A 19368-nucleotide genomic window follows, 5' to 3' on the forward strand; every position below is an offset into this window, starting at 1 on the left:
CACACTCATCACCACGGATCAACAGGACCTCCATTGATTTACCGTATGATGAACATTCAAAGTATGAATTAAAGAAAAGAGGGGGGCTTTTTTTCAGAAGTAGCCTATATGTGTATATTTTATATATTGGTAATTTGCTGGACTATATACTTATTTGCATGAATGTATACTTAAAATATGTATTTTCTTATAGCACATTGTTATTGCAACTTTTTGAAGTTGTGTGGTTGGGCGATGTTTGGTTTTTTATATTGATTAAGTTGAAAAGGCTGGTGAGAGAAACAAGTTCAGGAGAAGGTTCAACAGCCAATAAAAAGAGACAACATGACCAGTGAACTTCAACCTTGGATGGTAAACCTTCCAAGTTTACCATCACCAGAACTAGGAAAGTCATCCGATGGTAAAAAGATGTGCCTGAACACAATTTCTGGATTCCTCATGATAGCTGATTATCATTAATTATACTGATATCATGACCACACTACAATAATTTCTCCTTAATAGTTCAAATGAATGCACTCATACATCATTACGTGTCATATTTCATATTCATTAATCATATTAAAATAGTCCTACAATGCAGCTTCTCATATGTTATGTTATATATTCTTATATGTTAGCTGTTATTCACTGGCACCATGAGGTCCATTTATTATTATATTATATTATTATTATTATACATTTGTGTGTTATCGTGGCAATTCCTCTGGAGATATTGCATCTAGGACAGTTCTAAATGCAACAACCTTACACTAGTTGTAGACAATTAACCTATTTTAATGTATGCATAGTAGAGTCTTGGGTAAACATTACCTGATTTGATTATTTTTAATAGATTATTTTTAGGGCATCCCCTTATGCAGCGCCGGCGCTCCCCATACGCAGAGTACGCAGAGCGCGTAGGGCCCCAAGTACCTGGGGGGTACTTGGGGCCGTCGTATGACCTTTTGCTACGGTAAGCCTCCAGGTCGGTGCATTCAGGCAATGATTGTCACGAGGAGGACCCACATGCGTCTTTGCGCGCTCTTCCACTCAGCGTCTGACGGCGCTGCAGAGGAGGAGTGGCGCTCAGTGTCTCCAGGACTGACTTCCATTACATGCTGTCAGTTGCCAAATAGGAAGCGCAGAGCACACACCACACCGCACCAAGTCGTGAGAGACACCATACGGGTTGTTTATGTGTTGTGGATCGAAATGACCGCGTGCGTAAAGTAGGAACTATAAAAGACTCCGTGCGTATTTGGATAACTTTGGAGAAGAATGCGCCTGAACGGGGGCAGGCAACCGCATGCGAACCGGGCGGACATCTGAATGTTGCAAGCTTTCCGTGTAGAAGATCGGGGACTTGAGGGGTGACGCAGAGCGATGAACAACACGATGGGAGCGGCGGCGCCTCGGCAGCTCACCATTCCCGTCATTATGTTCATCTTCGGGGTGGTGGGCAACGTCACCGCCATCGTGGTCCTCCGAGTATCCCGAAAGGAACAGAAGGAGACCACTTTCTACACGCTCATCTGCGGGCTGGCGGTGACGGACCTCCTGGGCACCCTGCTGGCCAGCCCCGTCACCATCTGCACCTACATGAAGGGCGCGTGGCCCGGGGGGGACCCGCTGTGCCAGTACTCCGGCTTCATCCTCCTCTTCTTCTTCCTGGTACAGCTCAGCATCGTGTTCGCCATGTCCGTGGAGAGATACCTCGCCATAAACCACGCGTACTTCTACAACCGGCACGTCAACCAGAGGCTCGCCGCGCTCACCCTGTTGGCCATCTACGTCTCCAACGCGCTCTTCTGCGCGCTGCCCGGCATGGGGCTCGGGGAGGTGGCGCTGCAGAAGCCCCCGACCTGGTGCTTCATCAACTGGCGGACCAACGTCACGAGCGTCGCCGCGTATAACCTGATGTACGCGGGCGTGAACTCCGCGCTGGTGCTGGCCACGGTCATATGCAACGTGATGGTGTGCGGGGCACTGCTGTTGATGCACAGGCGCTTCCTCCGGCGCACGTCGCTGGGCGCAGACCCGAGGCGCGTGACGGAGCTCGGACGCCGGCGGAGTTACGGGCGTTTGGCCGGAGCGGAGATCCAGATGGTGATCCTGCTGATCGCCACCTCCGCCGTGGTCATCATCTGCTCCATACCTTTAGTGGTGAGTACAGCCGCTCCCCATAACGCAGAGTGCGCAGAGCGCGTATGGCCGGGGGGGGGGGGGGATGAAGGTTGATAATTATTACATTACAATTTTTGAAATTGTAATGTAATAATCTGCGCGCAGGGCCCCCAAAAGCTTAGCAACGGCCCTGGGTGAGTAGGACCTCCTAGTACGTAAGTGTAAGGAGTTAAGTTTCGTTCATTTTAGGAGGTTGCGCAATATGTTGTTCTATAGGCACAATTTGTTATTCATAGCATTTACAATTGATTTTAAATAGCCTATAATATTCTATTCAAAGTCATCTAAGATTTTTAATTTAAAAAAAAATGGCACCATTTGGAACTTGTACGTAGCCCAGCTATACGGGAGATGGGTCAGAAGAAGTTGAGGTCGCTCCTGGGACCCGATCAGCCAACAGCAGCTTGCTTACCAGCCGCTGGGCCTGGTGCTGCTGTTGGCTCCGGGCCAGGCGTGACTGTGGTCACAGAGCAGGCTTGTGAACATTTCACATCAGCCACGGCCAAACCCAGACCAAGGAAATGAATGCAAAGTATTTGAACTCAACTATTACAACACTCATCGACAGACACATAACCCAGTGTCTCTCTGCACGCAGCTGAGGATCTTCGTGAACCAGCTGTACACACCGCAGGCGACCGACCAGAAGATCAACCCCGACCTGCTGGCCATCCGCATGGCCTCGGTCAACCCCATCCTGGACCCCTGGATCTACATCCTGCTCCGGAAGACGGTGGTCCTCAAGGTGGTGGAGAAGATCAAGTGCCTGTTCTGCAAGATGGGCGCGCGGCGGCAAGGCGGCGGTCGCTTCCGCTGCATGGACGGTCACATGACCTCGTCCATCGTCTCGCATGACTCGCCGTCGCTGGCGTCCAACACGCTGACGGGCGTCCGCGGGATCTCCAGGTCTACCAGGTGCCCGTCGGAGGGCAGCCTCGACGGGAGCTTCTCGCACGCCGGCCAGCCGGCAGGGATTCACACCGGCCACTCCGGCTCTCCATCGATGACGACGGAGAGCTTTTTGTTGGAGGGGCAGCGAAGGACAGCGGAGGAGGGCCCGGCGGAGGGGACAGAGTCCGGGTGCGTGTTGGAGCCCTCGGAACTAAGGGGGCTGCGCACCGGGAACGGTGTGTCGTCGGCGGGAGGACTTGTGATGGGCGCCAAGGACCACGCGCTTAACGTGACCTTTACCGACGAGGCGCAGAGCGCGCGGGAGAAATGCATCTGAACCGCGAACACGGAGCAGATCCACCGGACACATTACTGGTGGATACCAGACTGTGAGATGGGACTACTGAGATGGAGTGACTATTACTGACGGATACCAGACTGTGAGATGGGACTACTGAGATGCAGGCCTATAGGAGAAATGCAAGCCAAGACTGAATGTTTTACTCAAAGTTACTCAATATCGTATTTTATCTCTTGCAAATAGCTTCCCACAGAATACAAACAACTTTTTTTTTTCTAAAAACCTACTGCAAAACACAAATTTACTTTCTTTGTGTATAGTGAACTTTTTATTTTTACAAACCAGAAAAATGGAGGGAAAATAACTTTTTTTTCCGAGGGTGCATTGACTGATTCTTCTGACTGGCTTTGCACTACCGTCGATGTGTGTGTCGTGATGTTAACTTTTTAGCTTTTACATTGTCTTCTCTGTGAGAAGATCCGTAAGGTTTCCATCCATTTGAGACCATACATGTTTTTTTTAAATCTGCAGAGTACCAAACCATAGTGGTTGTCATGGCAGCATGCAGTCCTACCCAAGCTATGAAAATAACTAACTTCGACATTTCATAAGGCAGCTAATAGGCTACTGTAACTTCTAGACAGAAACACATACAAATACAACTTATATAGGCCTATACATCTATGATATCACAGAGCTAATATTTCAATAAAGATTGTGTCTTTCCTATATGATGTCCCAATGAAACGCTATTTAAACTAAGACATTGATTTAAGTAACTATAAATCATTTGGTTTCTTGAAAGGTTTCCATTGGAAACACATCCCATTGTGAATATTTTCCTATTTATCAACGTTATATTTTTTTCTGATTTAATGTCATGAACCGCTGCTGAATTCTTGTTAAATCACACACGCAAATATAAATCTGTCTATTTTATAACCACTTCAAGTTATAAATCCATTTTCAGTGAACTGTGTTGTGCCAAAATAAATAAATAAAATAAAATAAAAGCTAAAATCACATTCTATGTGTAAATTCCTCTCAATATACTAGGAGGCCGCATTACGAGACTTAAGGTCCCGTGACATGCCACCAGGTGTTAGTGTGATTAGCCATTACAAGCCGTTTTGAAAATCGGAATCTCCCCGGATCTTTTTTAAGCTTTTGAAGTTATGACAACCCTGACACCATGTTAATACATGTTAATACATGTTAATACTTCACTACAAAATCATGGGCCTATTGTTGGCTAAGCACAGTGGGCATACCACTTCTAAAATACAAAAAAGCCAACAAACAAACAAACAAGCAATCCATCTCTGCAATGCTACTTTGAATCTACTGAAAGTTAGTCTCAAATTTGCCAAATCTGCAACTGAAAAGGTAGGCTATGAATTAGAAGGGATTTAGGATTTGCCAATGTCCAGCAGGTCACTCTGAAATGGACTAGAATGCAAGAAATTGCATCTTAGAAATTCAAAATCTTCTGGGTGAGGACCCCCAGACCCCCCCCCGGGCTAAGCTCCGGATGTACACAAAGTCTGGCTCCGCCCCTGGTACAATATAAGAGCAGCTTGTTGCTCAGTGGACAATAATTGTCCAGAACAGCGGACAGCATCCAGAGAATAACGACACGGTATCAGCCAGGTGGGCTATTGATCTCCACATCTGGTGTCAGAACAGCCACGCAACCTCGTGGATTCGAGAGAAGCGAGAACGATTGACACGTGTTGCATTTTATTTTTTATCGTCTGCCCTCTGCTCGCGGATTGCCAAACATTTCTTCTCAGTAACCAAATCAGATGGAATCCAATAGGTCTACATCCATATCGCATTAGATCTACAACTGCTGTAGGATTTCACAATTTGGTTCATCACTTTCACATCACGAGGTGACTCATCACTTCAACTCATGTCAAATCTCGTTGTCTAAAAATAAGAATAAAATGAATAACTAAAATGTGTTAACATTGGTTTGAGCCAAAATAAATATTCTTTTAGTATAGTGGCTACTAGTCTGTAAGTAGTATTCTCTGATAAACAAAGTTTGACAAATCTTTTAAAGGTTCATCACATATTATGGATATGCAGAGTCAAGCTAAATAATTGCTCCAACAAGTGAACAGAGATCCCAGAATGATGACTAACTCTTTACACTGTTCAGCATATCGGTGAGCACACAAGAATACTTTTAGGACTTTGGGAGGATCAAAATATAGTTCTTGTTTTAACAGTCTGTAGAAATAGGAGGAGCCACTCCCAGACTATTGTCCCATAGTGTCTGGGGCTGAAACCATGCCCAGCCACCTGCTTCTGGCTACTGTCAGACTCCCTGACCCAACTCTCCCCCCACTGAAATATTGGAACTTTTATCAGAAAGTATATGAATAAATCTAAAGGGACATCTTGGGGGGAGGGTGGGCGACTATTATTGTGAAATCTACATTTAGGAACTAAAAAACGGCTGCTTGTTCAAAACTGGGAAGCGGCAGAAGACCTACGGAGCCGTTATTCCAGTGACCCAGAGGCCATTCCAGAAACGGGAACTATAGAAACGGTTGTGGTTCAAGGAACCGGTTCAAAATGTTGTGGTAGTATGCAGTAAAAGAGGTAGAGCGGGTTGGCTGGTAACCGGAAGGTTGCTTGTTCGATCCCCGGCTCCTCCTAGCGGAGTGTCGAGTCTTCCCTGAGTGAGACGCCTCGCCCTGACTGCTCCTGACCCGCTGGCTGTCGCCCTGCGTGGCTGACTCCGCCGTCGGTGTGTGAATGGGTGAATGTTGGGCGGTATTGTAAAGCGCTTTGAGGGGCCACTGGTTAGAAAAACGCTGTATGAATGCGGTCCATGAAATGGTTCACACCAAGCCCTGCTGACCCTGACCAGCCCTGCTGACCGAGAAGGGAGCAATGACACGCAAGGAAAGGAGTAAGGTGGTGTATAGGATGGCGGCAAAAAACGAAGTCATTCATATGTGAGGTTTTTTATTTCATTTAATGATGTTTGGGTAGCAGAAACCTCACAGTGAATATTCAGCATGTTTAGATGTTAAGTGCCTTGGTCTTTCTTCAGATAAGAATGTTTTTCATTTCACTTCCCATATTTTGCAGAATAACTATTTAAAATGTGAGAACCTATGTCCTCTACATTTATCCTCCTTCTGCTTTTCTAGTCCCTGTGTTGCAACCGCGACCTTTGTGTCGCTCGCTGCAGAAGCCCGCGTATGTACATACAATGACCCTTACATCTCTCGCCGCAGCGCCGCGGCTAACGCACCCGGCGGTGGGACTGAGCGAGTGGAGGGGCGGACCGGGTCCCACCGGCCAGGAGAGGACACGCCTACAGCACTACGTTAAATAAAGTCCACCCTCCTCCTCCTCCTCCTCCTCCTCCTCCTCCTCCTCCTCCTCCGCCTGCAGCCCGCCTCAGAGCCCCCGCGCTTTGACCAGCGGCGCCTGGGACGACTCCCCCGCCGCCGCCGCCGCCGCCGCCGCCGCCGCCGCCGCCACGACGCTCCTGACGTTCCCGTCGGCGTCCAGCACCACCGTGGTCCGCCTCAGCTCCTCCAGGCGCCGCTGCCTCTCCGCCACCGCCGCGCACGCCTCCAGCACCTCGTCCGACTCAAAGTCGTCGTAGTCGCGCCGCAGCTCGGGCGCGTCCAGCACCAGCCGCCGCGCCTCGGCCTCCTGCAGCGTCCGCTCCCGGGCCGCCCGCTGCTGCCGCCGGAGCTTCTGGGCCCAGGCCAGGTCCTGCTCCCGCAGCGCCGGGTCCCCCGGGCTCAGGTGCACCGCCACCTGGAAGGAGCGCACCGCCTGTGGGGAGGGGGGGGAGGGGGGAGGGGGTGAGGGGGGGGAGGGGGGAGGGGGTGGGGGGGGGGAGGGGGGGGGAGGGGTGACGGGGGAGGGGGTGGGGGGGGGGAGGGGGGGGGGAGGGGTGAGGGGGGGGGAGGGGTGAGGGGGGGGGAGGGGTGAGGGGGGAGGGGGGAGGGGGGGGGAGGGGTGAGGGGGGGGGGAGGGGTGAGGGGGTCACGTGGTCAGAAAGGCGTTTTAGCACTGAATAAAACCTCCTTTTTAACGGAGCTGTTTGTCACCGGGTGATGAGCGCCACGTGGTCACGAGGCGTTGCTGTGGAACTAAGACCAGACCTGGAGATCCGGGGTGGCCCTTTACCCAGGACTCGGCTTGTCGCCGTGACCGGTGTGGAGTCTGGCCCCGAGGGGCGTCTCCTCTCATTCATCGCTGTAGGCTCTCTAACAAAGTCCTAACGTTGTGCCTCTCTCTCTCTCTCTGTTTCGCTGAGATGAATAACGGGGGGGAAATACCGGCCAGTGTGTCCATTCAACAGATGCGATCTTCATGGTATAACGCATGCCATTTATAGATGAATGGTATAGACCAGGGACTTATTGCGTAGCATACAGGGCACAAACAATTCCTTGAATCAGATTTAATCTGCCAATATCACTCAGTCCGCCGGGCGCTTCAGGGCCACTTGCAATATTCAGCGCACAAATTGCTTCCAAACAGTAATAGGATCATATGTCAGGCCTCGGATCCGATCATTTCCTGCCAGTGACAGAGTGAAATCAATCCTCCCACAGAGCAGTATCGACGTGACAAAGGATGAATAAGGGATTGAACGGACAAAGACATGTTGGATGACAAAAGCAACAGAAAGCGATACCGTAGTCAGGTGCAAAATACAAATGGGGGCTGACTAATTAAAGGGCGATGAGTGCGTAGACCACCTCCTCTACCGCAGTCCGCTCAAATCAAAGTGGCTCCTCCGATGCCAGTGACGCGGCTAGCTGCTTACTGTAATGGGGGCATATTGTTATAAATGACCATCAATTCTCTGTACCACCCCCGCATTTTCTATCCTGACGAATGTAGGCGGTGTACTAGACAAGTGCCTGGTTAATGGTAAATGGACTGCATTTATATAGCGCATTTTTTGTAACCAGTGGCCACCAGTGGCCAAAGCGCTTTACAATATTGCCTGACATTCACCCATTCATACACACATTCACACACCGACGGCGGCGTCAGCCATGCAAGGCGACAGCCAGCTCATCGGGAGCAGTTAGGGTGAGGAAGTCTCGCTCAGGGACACTCAGCTAGGAGGAGCCGGGGATCGAACCAGCAACCCGCTCTACCCCCTGAGCTAATGCCGCCTAATGACTTGATGCAATGAAGCATCCAATAACGTTCTATTAGAAACACAGAATAAAACCGCTTGGACCAAAGTAGTCTAGACGGGGATACATGGCTACTGTGCTAAACCAGAAGTCATGAGCGGTGGCCTTGGCAGTTCAGCCCTCTGATCAGCCTGTAGCCAGGATTAGTCATGTGTCATGAGAGCATTTATCACACCGTTAAAAACAAAGCCTGCTAATTCGCCCTCCATTCACACATTTCAGAGCGCCTTTTCCCCCCCCCATTCTCGTTCCAAGTTCATTTCCTTTCACAGCACCGGTGTTCATAGCACAGGGAACAGACATCAGGCCAAACCAGAACAGCAGCACCAGGCCCACTGCAGTCCGCAGCGCCACAGAACTGGTTTCACACGCGGCAGCTGAACAAAAACAACAAACATTGTCCCGGTGGACATTACCCACCGACGAATGTCAGTTGAAGAAATACGACTTGTTTCACAGAGGATGCCTTAAACAAGCACCATCGCTCAGCGGGGCGTGACGGTGTCCAAGGGACAGAGTCCTTGTTTGCCCAGCGTTCTGCACGGCGATAACCTGCACGGGAACGCATCACAAAGGCACCGGCCTGCCCCTCTGTTCTCAGCCTATTGCGTTACCCGACAGCGTGTCTGTGCACGGCCGGTCCCCAGGTGTGTCTCGACATGCCCCGCTAAAAATAGACTCCCGTTTTCCCTCTTCTTCTGGTTGGACCTCTTTTTCCCGTCGCTCCTTCGTTTCGGGGGGGGGGGGGGGGGGGGGGCGTGGCTACATCTGGCTCAGGGTTTAGTGACTTTCAACACGTCCCGTTGTTGATGTAGGGCGCTCCGACCGCGCCGTCCCCCGCGGCCCCTCGGCTTCTCCATACTTCCTCAGCTATACGCGCTGCGAGTCCCGGCCCGCTGGCTGGCTTCAGCCCGGCCCGCCTGGGACGCGGGGCGGCCCTGTTGCTCTCTCAGGTCCTGGCCTGTCTCTGAGCGCCTTCCACTCCGTGCCCCGACGCCGCCGGCCGCTCGGTAGCGCCTCCACAGCGGCTTGTGCGTCTTGAGGCTTTCATGTGGAGTAATAAGCCCCGATCACAACACACACACACACGCACACACACACGTCCTTGCAGACTCTGCGGTTAAGGATTCCACAACAGACTCTAATCACTCTCTTTCTGAGGGGGCCGTGCTCCGAGGAGGGCCGGCAGCGCTGCTGGTTGGGCTGTGGTTGGACCAGACGAGTGGCAGAGGGTACGGAAGGGCTAGGTGGTCGCGACAGGCGGGCGGGCGTACGTACCAGGTCCACCTCGCCCAGGCTGAGCTGGGCCCGGCCCAGGGTCTGCCAGCCCTCCCACCACATGGGCTTCAGCTTCACCGCCGTCTCCGCCGCCTTCACCGCGGGGAACAGCTCCAGCAGGATGGACAGCACCTGCACGGCCACGACACAACACAACACATGGCGTTCACGTCCCTGCACCGTCCACAGGGCACATGTCACCGGACACAGGGTCACAGGTTCATGTTAAAAGGTAACCGAATGAATGGCATTTATTGTCACTATACATAGTTCAATGGAATTGAAAGCATCCCCTTCCCAGTGCATACACATGTAGAATATGAAAATACAAATCTATCATCTATCAATAACGTACAAAAAGTAATAAATAGTGCAGAAAAAAAGGTGCATGAGGTCAGCGCATGTGTGAGAAAAAACTGAGTCTGTTAGTCCTTGTTTTGATGCACCTGTAGCGCCTCCCTGAGCAGCAGGACCAACAGGTCAGACCCAGGGTGGGAGCTGTCCTTGATAGGGGGTTCAGTCGTACTGGAGTACGGCACAGGGCAACTTTGCCTGGTGTGACTGGTTAGAACAGCGCTGTATAAAGACAGTCCATTTACCTTCTGCAACGAATCGCCCAATGAGCCGTGCAGTGCGAGGGCTGTCGCTTTCGGTTTGTGCCGGCTCACCTATCCTATGCACCCCTGAGCGGTGACAATGAATGAGGGTTAAGGCCTCATGTCAGGGTAACCTGATGCACGACTCCACAGTGCTTTAAGGCAGGGATAGGGTTAGGATTCTCACCCGGCGAGTCGTGACCCATAAGTGGGTTGCAAGGGCATTTTGAAGTTCGCAGAGCAGATGCCGAACCTTAATCTCCATCTAATGCTTCAATGTTAATTCATGTTTCATTGGCTTATTGAGTTTAGTGACAATAATTGTGGCTTTTTGTTTGCGCCATGTTTTGACCGTACATGAAGGTATCGTCTTATTTCCGGGTCATGACTGATGAAACGTGTGGGTCCTGAGACTAGATCAGTGGAGAACCACTGCTGTAAGGGGTTCATATGAGGCTACTTTACAGCGACTTAAGGGGTTTAAAAGTACCAACAATTATTTTGTGTCTAGTGATAATAATTGATTTGTCAGTCCTAAAGGTACATACTATGTCAAATGGATTGGAAATTCTATGTGTATTTAAAATCAAAAGGGTCAAGTGGTTATTTCACCGTTCATCCTTGTTTTCGATAGTCAGAGAGGATCTCAACCAGCCATGACCTCTCACGGCAAAGAGTTTCCCTTATTTCAACTGTTGTCCAGCCTTTTCGTGGCAGTTGCCTGGTCAGCAGAATTCATGGATACCAAAATGAGGATCATGACACAGGTCAAAGGATCTTAACACCCACTGAGTTTGTGCACTTGCTTTTCCTTAACATTATAAGATAACTTTAATCCTGATCTTTTAGACGCTGCACACCTCCGTGTACCTGCGTCGGCTGATCACAATACAGATGATGCTACTCTGTGATCTTTGTTCCATTGTTGATGTCAAACCAAACTGAATTAGGCCTTAGCCAGAAAGTGGCTTCAACTGCTAACCCAACCGCCTACAGTAGTGTACAGGGCTCAACTTCAGGTTTAACTTAATATGACCCCCGGTCTGGGGCTCAGTGCACAATAACTAACTACAATATCAATATATGCCCACAGGACTACACAATGGTTCCTGTGTACATGCAGCTGACAGAAGGTTGCTGTGTATATGTTGTTCAACAATAGTTGGTTTGGCTCATGCAACTTTAACCATAGATGTAAAGCAAGCAGAAGGAACACACAGTTTCAAATCCTCATAATTACTGCTGAATCAGTGACCCACGATATTGAAGAATTACAAACAATAAAGAGTTGAGACATGGGCTATCTGACGCTTCTGGCAGTTCATTCTGTTATGTTAAACTGCCTCTATTGTCCAGCAAGTGGAATCTGGTCTTCTGCCTCACAGAAGAAATCAAATGTATTAAAAAAAACACAGCGGAGGAGTAAAACCAGTGAGGAAAACTATGGCCTTAATAATAACACACAACATTCAGCCGAAGACAAAACATTTCCACCCTGCTTCCCCTGCTGGTCCGCGGGCCGAGCGGCAGAGCCCTTCCTGCGGTGAGCTCTCACCTGACCCAACGGACCAGGTTTGGTTCTCGGGGATTGTTTGTTACCACTAGACGATCTCCTTCCGACCCGTTTCCACCACAACACTCTCCCCACGATCCACACATACAGGTTTATAAAAGCTCCCCGATTCATTCATCTGCACACGTTGAGACCCACTCCCAGCGAACACAACACCCAGGATTCACCTGCAACCACCCGGCCAAGGTCGGGTTGACACCAGGACAAGGAAGCCCATTTTAAGGCTCAAACTAAGTCCCCTAGTCCCCAGTGCTGCCAGCGGGGCTGCATGGAGATTACTGCTAACAGGGCGTTGGTGTTGCTCTAATCATTTACATAACCGTAGAGCATCAGAACATCAGCCGTTGGCCTGATGTTTATGGTTTATGTTATATTTAACTATTATCTGCCGAAGGCGAAGTGAATAAGGAGAAGTGAACACTATTCACGGAGCCTGAGGTGAATAGTTGTTTTAGTATATGCTAAACACTTGACATTATGCGATGACAACAATATCCCGAGTTTGAGATCTCAATCATGGGATATTGCCCAACATCCCGAGATAGCGAACGTGTAGCATATACTAAATATATAGCTTAGAGGCAACAGATATATCGTGAGTTTCTTCATTCAGAAGATATTGATGATGGATCGTTTGGCAGCAAACAAATGACTGATTGACGTCAATAATACAACATTAAAAGTAAAGTGCTTCTGTCATGGAATTATAAGCTTTGCCTAAACGTCCATTGTCTACATTGACGGAAAAGATTTTGTTTCATTTGTATACTACTTGTATACTACTATACTATTCAATATCTGTGCAAGGTGTGTTTGGCATGTGGGAGTGTGTGCCTGTTGTGTGACTGCATTTCTTTAATGCTAAATTGTCAATAAATATTTTTTAAAAAGAAGAAGTACGTCGGTCCTTGAGCGGTCAGAGATAAGGGCTAAATTTAGTGAAGAGGAACTCAAACGCAAAATCAACACAAGATCTGGTGTGAGCAGGATATCAGCTTTATGGAACCCAGCCCTGTTTCCCATGACGACTTGATGAACTCAAGAGCCACATACATTCATAGCAACAGACGGGGCGTGTGAGACTCAGGGCTGACTGACAACATCAAATATAGTGCTCACAGTTGTGCAGTCGTTAAACCGTGACACTGGACATTAGGGAACGAAAAGAAAAGAATCGGCAGGCCTGGTTTCCGGAAGGTGATTTCCTTCTCAAATGTCGGATAATGGGCAGAGAAACGGTACATTAGGAACATGTGAGGAGACGGGGGATGTGAGAGAGCGGGATTTGATTACGCCGGAGCGACTGCTGGACAGGGGACCTCAACATGAAGTGACCGTTGCCGTGGTCGCAGCATTAACAGAAACGACTCCTGAGAAAAGGGGATCGGAGAGAGAAATAAAAATAGAATCGTACGATAATGGAAGACGGGGCCGAGCACAAACAGGAAGTTAGAGCAGCAGAGGCGGCAGAACGACTGAAAGCAGAAGGAAGGAAAGGTAGAAAAAAAAGGTCAAAAAAGACGACAATTCCAAGGGGGGTCATTGGTCATCGCCGTGGTTACCAACGAATAAGTGGCCTGAACGCATGCGACAATCAATCAATGCGACAACTTTTAGTGACTAGGGTGGCTGTTTCACACTCACAGGAATATATGATCCCATATAAACGCATGGCTGGACACACACACACACACACACACACACACACACACACACACACACACACACACACACCCTTTCTTCCCACAGGACAGGGTTGAGGAGAGTCCTGTGAAAGGCCTGGCCGAGGGCTGCGTGTTGCCACACGTGACACATCCGCTGGGCTCCACACAGAACGCCACACGCACTACTTTACAGAGACCCAAACGGCCGCTCCAACGCGACGCGCCTCTTATTCAGTACACACAAACACAGGGTCCTCAGAGGTCCTCCCTCCGTACAGTAACGCCACGCCATCGGCGGACAGGACCAGGTACCTGCAGCGAGAGGCTCGGGGTTAACGCCACCAGGCCCAGCACGGGGGGAGGCTTGTACCTGAGACTTCATTTCATACAGCAGATGGTTTTCTGGAGTGAGCTGAATGGCCTCGTCCCATTTCTTAATGGCTTCCCAATGCCTGTGGAGAGAGAGAGCGCACGCACACACGCACGCGCGCACACACACACACACACACACACACACACACACACACACACACACACACACACACACACACACACACACACACACACACACACACACACACACACACACACACACACACACACACACACACTCTCTAATTAATCCACTCATAAGCATCGTTAGTAGTATTAGTAGTATTAGTACTAATAGTATTAGCTTAAGGGCAGGGGTTTAGGGTTAGTGGAACCCAATAATGCAGAAATGCATACCTTAGTAACATGAACACCATTGTTAAATGATTACTAGACACATTAGGTAACAGTTAATGAACTATTAATAATGCTTATTACTGCATTAATTTATGTTAATTCATGGTTAAAATAATTTACCCTCAATGCATAGTGTTAACAAAATCATCTATGTAACTCACTACCAATGCATATGCACAAGTGCACTGTTGTACATAGTCCATTATTTGTATTATTTGTATATTTTTCTTATTTTATTTTGCACTACTGTCGTCTTTATTTCTTTATCGTCTTTGCTGCTGTAACACTGCAAATGAAGTGATAATGGTCAAAGCGGGGGAGAAGCCGGTGTTGTTGGTTGTCTGGTAAGTCAGTGACCTTTTTTCCTGTATCTTTTGTAACGTTAAAGTTCACAGTTGGCACATAACAAGACTTAACATAACCCATTTTCCTGATAAAAGCGACATGTCTCAGCTGGGCCACAGACGCTTGTCACCAGACCCAGGCCTTTCTCTTCGCATGAATAAAATCCATTTGATCATAGTTTGTGAGAAAGACCGGCTAGATGTCTCTAGATAGAGACACACCTTTATATCCACCTGGCCATTTCACGCAACACAAAAGGTGTGTGTAGGTTGTGCGTGTGCGTACGCGCGCAAAGAAGTCCAACTGATGCCAACTTTTTGCATGTAAACACTGGCTCCACCAACTTCTAAACTGCCTTGCACAGTTCTGATCTACAACAAAGTTGTCTTTTGACCTTTCAACCCTCACAAGTTGCCAATATTAAAATTTGTAAACATTCATGCCGTAAATGTTTTCATCAGAATAACTTGTGTGTCAGCATGCAATGGGTCAGTTCTCTCTGCTAGGCGGTGGCCTCCCGGAGTGCCATGCTCTGGTTCCCCTGCACAGCCCTCCTCAGGTCAATATTGACAGAGGAACAACATGAGATAATCCTGCTAGAGGGATTACCTGCTCATACAAGTGCTTGGCAATTAGTGCTGCGTTTGCATGCAGCCTTAGCTAATCAAATAATGTAGAAACACAGGCATTGACCTAGAAAGGATAAGGTACACATGAGGGTTACTCTTTATTGCAATCAGACCCGGCATCAAGGTCCGCCGGAAAGCTGGATGTTCAAGTTAACCGGCGGTAATAGGCGGTTGGAATTCTCAGAAATACAGATCCTGGATAAAGAGATTGTTCTAGTTCACATCAAATAAAAAAACATATGCTCAGTTGCCACTCTGTGATTCCATCTTTAAGTTTGAGTTAACCCTGTAAACATCTACAGCAGCGGCTGCAGCTATACGGTTTAGGTAACACCACGTTTATATCACTTTAGGTATTAGAATTTATAAAACAATTGTATTTTACAGTTTCAGCATCTCAATTTGGAATGAAAGCATTTTCACTTCCAGTGCTAAAAATTTAAAACGTGCTAAAAATTGTATTGCATAAAGACTAAAAGAGTAATTTACGCTCCATTTATATCAAATCAACAATTATTTATGCATGTTGTTACGTATTCAACACACCAGGGGGCCTACTTTACACAACATAATAACAACGTAATCTTCCACATTGACACATTAAGTGGGCAATAATCTCCTTCCTTTTATGTCCAAATCATGTCCCATCTACGGTAAGAAAGCGACAATCTCTTATATCTCTTCCTCAGAGGACGAGCGGCCATCCAATCGCAAAACCAATTGACCTTTGAAATTAGTGCAAGGGTTTGAGCAGTCACCACTATCAAAGACCCTGTTCAATTCAACCAGTCACGGTTGATTACATTCATGCATCTATGTAGCCAATACGTTGGCTCATTGGCTGAGGAGGATGGAGGACATTATTCTGGTCCAAGCACATTATCCAGGTCTAAGCATCAGCACCAGAGAAACATCATTTCCACATCGGAATCCACTTAGATCACACAAAACACAATTAGGGCCCCATTAATGGCAACGACATTACGGCCACTGGGCGATGACTTTCATGTGGACCTAATATATGTCTGAAAAGGTCTCTTACACCAGAGGAAATATCAAATGTCAAAGCATGGCTGATGACTACCCAGTTCAGCCCCCTCAAACCTTTTGTGTTTACGGCAAACAGAAATGCGAGCCTTGGATGCGTCCCTCTTCATCACGAGGAGGTACTAGAAACGATGACGAGAAACGGGGTAGGGCGCGCGGTTGTTCCTAAACAGCTTTCAGGTTACATTGATTCAGGACCGCTACACACATAAGGTGCAATACTTGTGTATACACTGTGGCTTTTACACAAAATGCTTATTTTAAGATATTCACAAAGTGTTACATTTTATTTGTCTCATTCTTTTTTGTATCTTTAAACAACTAGTGCTGTTATTGCATCTAGTGCTCTAACTGCTGGGCAGTTGAGCACAATTCACGGCAAAGCACATTTCATTTTACCGTTGACCGTATGTTAACCTATGTGCGACTAATAAGGCTGAAACAGAAACAGTGTATGATGCTTCCATATAAATCACATTATGTTTCATTTCTAAAGGTAAATTTCTGTGTATCAATTATTTATTATGTCCTTAGCATCAATCTGTGCAAAGGACATAATAATTAAACCTATTGATTAACTAGATCGGTTAACTTCTACTAACATTAGTGAACTACATGAGGACTAACATTAGTGAACTACATGACTAACATTAGTGAACTACATGAGGACTAACATTAGTGAACTACATGAGGACTAACATTAGTGAACTACATGAGGACTAACATTAGTGAACTACATGAGGACTAACATTAGTGAACTACATGAGGACTAACATTAGTGAACTACATGAGGACTAACATTAGTGAACTACATGAGGACTAACATTAGTGAACTACATGAGGACTAACATTAGTGAACTACATGAGGACTAACATTAGTGAACTACATGAGGACTAACATTAGTGAACTACATGAGGACTAACATTAGTGAACTACATGAGGACTAACATTAGTGAACTACATGAGGACTAACATTAGTGAACTACATGAGGACTAACATTAGTGAACTACATGAGGACTAACATTAGTGAACTACATGAGGACTAACATTAGTGAACTACATGAGGACTAACATTAGTGAACTACATGAGGACTAACATTAGTGAACTACATGAGGACTAACATTAGTGAACTACATGAGGACTAACATTAGTGAACTACATGAGGACTAACTGTTCGTATACAATAATAGTCCCCCCTCTCTGGAACGCTATGATGCTGCATAGGAAAGTTTCATAAAGATTAAGTTAAACTTAATGTACAAAAGGAAACCCTTTCTGCACTAGTTTAGTATCATATATTTCATTTCATTTATTTATTTATTTATAAGACAGTGCACATTAATCAACATTTCTGTAAATGTGCCAGTGTTAGCCAGCAGGCTAATTTTCAACTGTAGTCGCTGAATCCCTAGGATCCTATAGAAGTGTACCTCTTTGCAACTTCTTTATGTCTGAAATCTGGTGCTGAGAGATGGCGGCACTGTAATGATCACAACATTTATTTTATGTTAAACAAGATAAAACTTCTGATTGTGATTGATTCTGCGGTTTTTGTGATTAAAAATGGCTACTGCAACAAACAAAATAAGTTTAACAGTATATAAATCATAAAACCATGATTATGATTCAACTATATGCGTTAAGTTGCACAGCAGTCACTCAACCTTTTGTGACAAGTAAAGCTGCCTACATTACTGTAACCAGGTGTGTGCACAGAAGGTCCAAAACCATTCGCTGGGTCCTCCTTCCTATTGCTACCTAACCTACCGTCCCAACAGTTACACAAGGATGGGCTCATATGAGGATGCACTTCTATGGAGCCATATTTGATATCCAACGTAAGGCAGGATTCACAAGATAAGATCATGTGCTTTGTTATGCACCTGATGAACCACGCCTTGACACCAGCCCTGAGGGCAGGGTGACCTGTGGAAACCTCCCCTTCAGGGAGGGGAAGTGTGTTGATGACATAACACCATCTGTAAACGCAGTGGAAGCTACTGGCGGCGCTTCGTCTCCTCTTGTTGTGACCGAGTCAGCTCTGTGAAGGGGACACAATGCCTCTGGAGAACACACACACACACACACACACACACACACACACACACACACACACACACACACACACACACACACACACACACACACACACACACACACACACACACACACACACACACACACACACACACACACACACACACACACACACACACACACACACATTGATCTCACCTGCCCTCCTCGGCTAGCAAAGCACCTTCCCCCTTCAGCCTCTCGCTCTTGGTCTCGCAGTCCTCCAGCAACAGCTCCCGGCGTCTCTTGACGGCGTGCATCCAGTCCACGCCGTCCTCGTTCCGGGGTCTGTCCCCCGCCTTCTCCGCCTCGGACTCAAACTGCTGTAACGTGGACTTGGACACCCTTTCCCCAACCTTCCTCTTCCAGCCAAATGAAGCCATTTTAAGAGACACACCGATTAAGTAGCTGCTGACAGTGGGGGCAACTTGATAGACTGACTTGTAGTTGTACCTTTAGTTCACCGCAGCCCTCATGGTGATTATAACTTTGTAAACCATACGGCTGTGGCTGGGTAACCTATGTGTGCTAGTCTGCTGCAGTCCCGGGCATAGCGCTACAGCTTAGCGGAATGCATCCATGGCCGACACTAGAGGCAGAAGGGCTGTTCGGTTGACTCAAGCAGTATTAAATTATTAACAGACATCTACAGCTCCACCAACATGGGAAGCTTTAGTTATATTACAGGTACTGCTGCCATGTTTTGAGCCTTCAAATCCTGCCCCGGAACAAGAACCGTGTTGTCCTGGACGATTAAAGAGACAGTACGTGTCTTAGGAACCGCTTCATAAATACGCATTAAAGGGGAGCATGCCTTTTCACGTTGCTTTCGACAGTTATATGCTGTATGCATGCATGTTTTACGTCTGCTAGGC

At 47.6% G+C, this 19368-nt stretch overlaps 2 protein-coding genes across 2 annotated transcripts; one reads left to right on the plus strand and one right to left on the minus strand.

The window, feature by feature from the left end:
• The first annotated feature begins 1127 nt into the window (after positions 1–1127).
• Positions 1128–4383, plus strand: ptger4b (prostaglandin E receptor 4 (subtype EP4) b). The gene is made up of 2 exons (XM_084486160.1): positions 1128–2145; positions 2765–4383. Exons 1-2 carry the CDS (start codon positions 1366–1368, stop codon positions 3392–3394), a joined length of 1410 nt encoding a protein of 469 aa, XP_084342286.1. The 5' UTR covers positions 1128–1365; the 3' UTR covers positions 3395–4383.
• A 1828-nt stretch (positions 4384–6211) lies between these two features.
• On the minus strand, positions 6212–19208 carry ttc33 (tetratricopeptide repeat domain 33). Its single transcript, XM_084486989.1, has 4 exons — positions 18653–19208; positions 14035–14116; positions 9832–9963; positions 6212–7168 (listed from the first exon to the last, which is right to left on the minus strand). The coding sequence occupies exons 1-4, from the start codon at positions 18874–18876 to the stop codon at positions 6782–6784; spliced, it is 825 nt and encodes a 274-aa protein (XP_084343115.1). The 5' UTR covers positions 18877–19208; the 3' UTR covers positions 6212–6781.
• Between the last annotated feature and the right edge of the window lie 160 nt (positions 19209–19368).

Source organism: Micromesistius poutassou, assembly GCF_964030765.1.
Source record: "Micromesistius poutassou genome assembly, chromosome: 22".
NCBI lineage: Eukaryota > Metazoa > Chordata > Actinopteri > Gadiformes > Gadidae > Micromesistius > Micromesistius poutassou.

What these genes read in the sequence shown, in the direction of transcription:
- ttc33 (XM_084486989.1), bottom strand. Translation starts at nt 18,876, where the DNA reads ATGGCTTCATTTGGCTGGAAGAGGAAGGTTGGGGAAAGGGTGTCCAAG. An exon ending in TTGCTAGCCGAGGAGGGCAG is followed by an intron (nt 14,117 to 18,652) that starts GTGAGATCAATG and finishes CTCTCTCCACAG; the next exon opens with GCATTGGGAAGCCATTAAGA. An exon ending in TGTATGAAATGAAGTCTCAG is followed by an intron (nt 9,964 to 14,034) that starts GTACAAGCCTCC and finishes GTGGCCGTGCAG; the next exon opens with GTGCTGTCCATCCTGCTGGA.
- ptger4b (XM_084486160.1), top strand. Translation starts at nt 1,366, where the DNA reads ATGAACAACACGATGGGAGCGGCGGCGCCTCGGCAGCTCACCATTCCC. An exon ending in TCTGCTCCATACCTTTAGTG is followed by an intron (nt 2,146 to 2,764) that starts GTGAGTACAGCC and finishes CTCTGCACGCAG; the next exon opens with CTGAGGATCTTCGTGAACCA.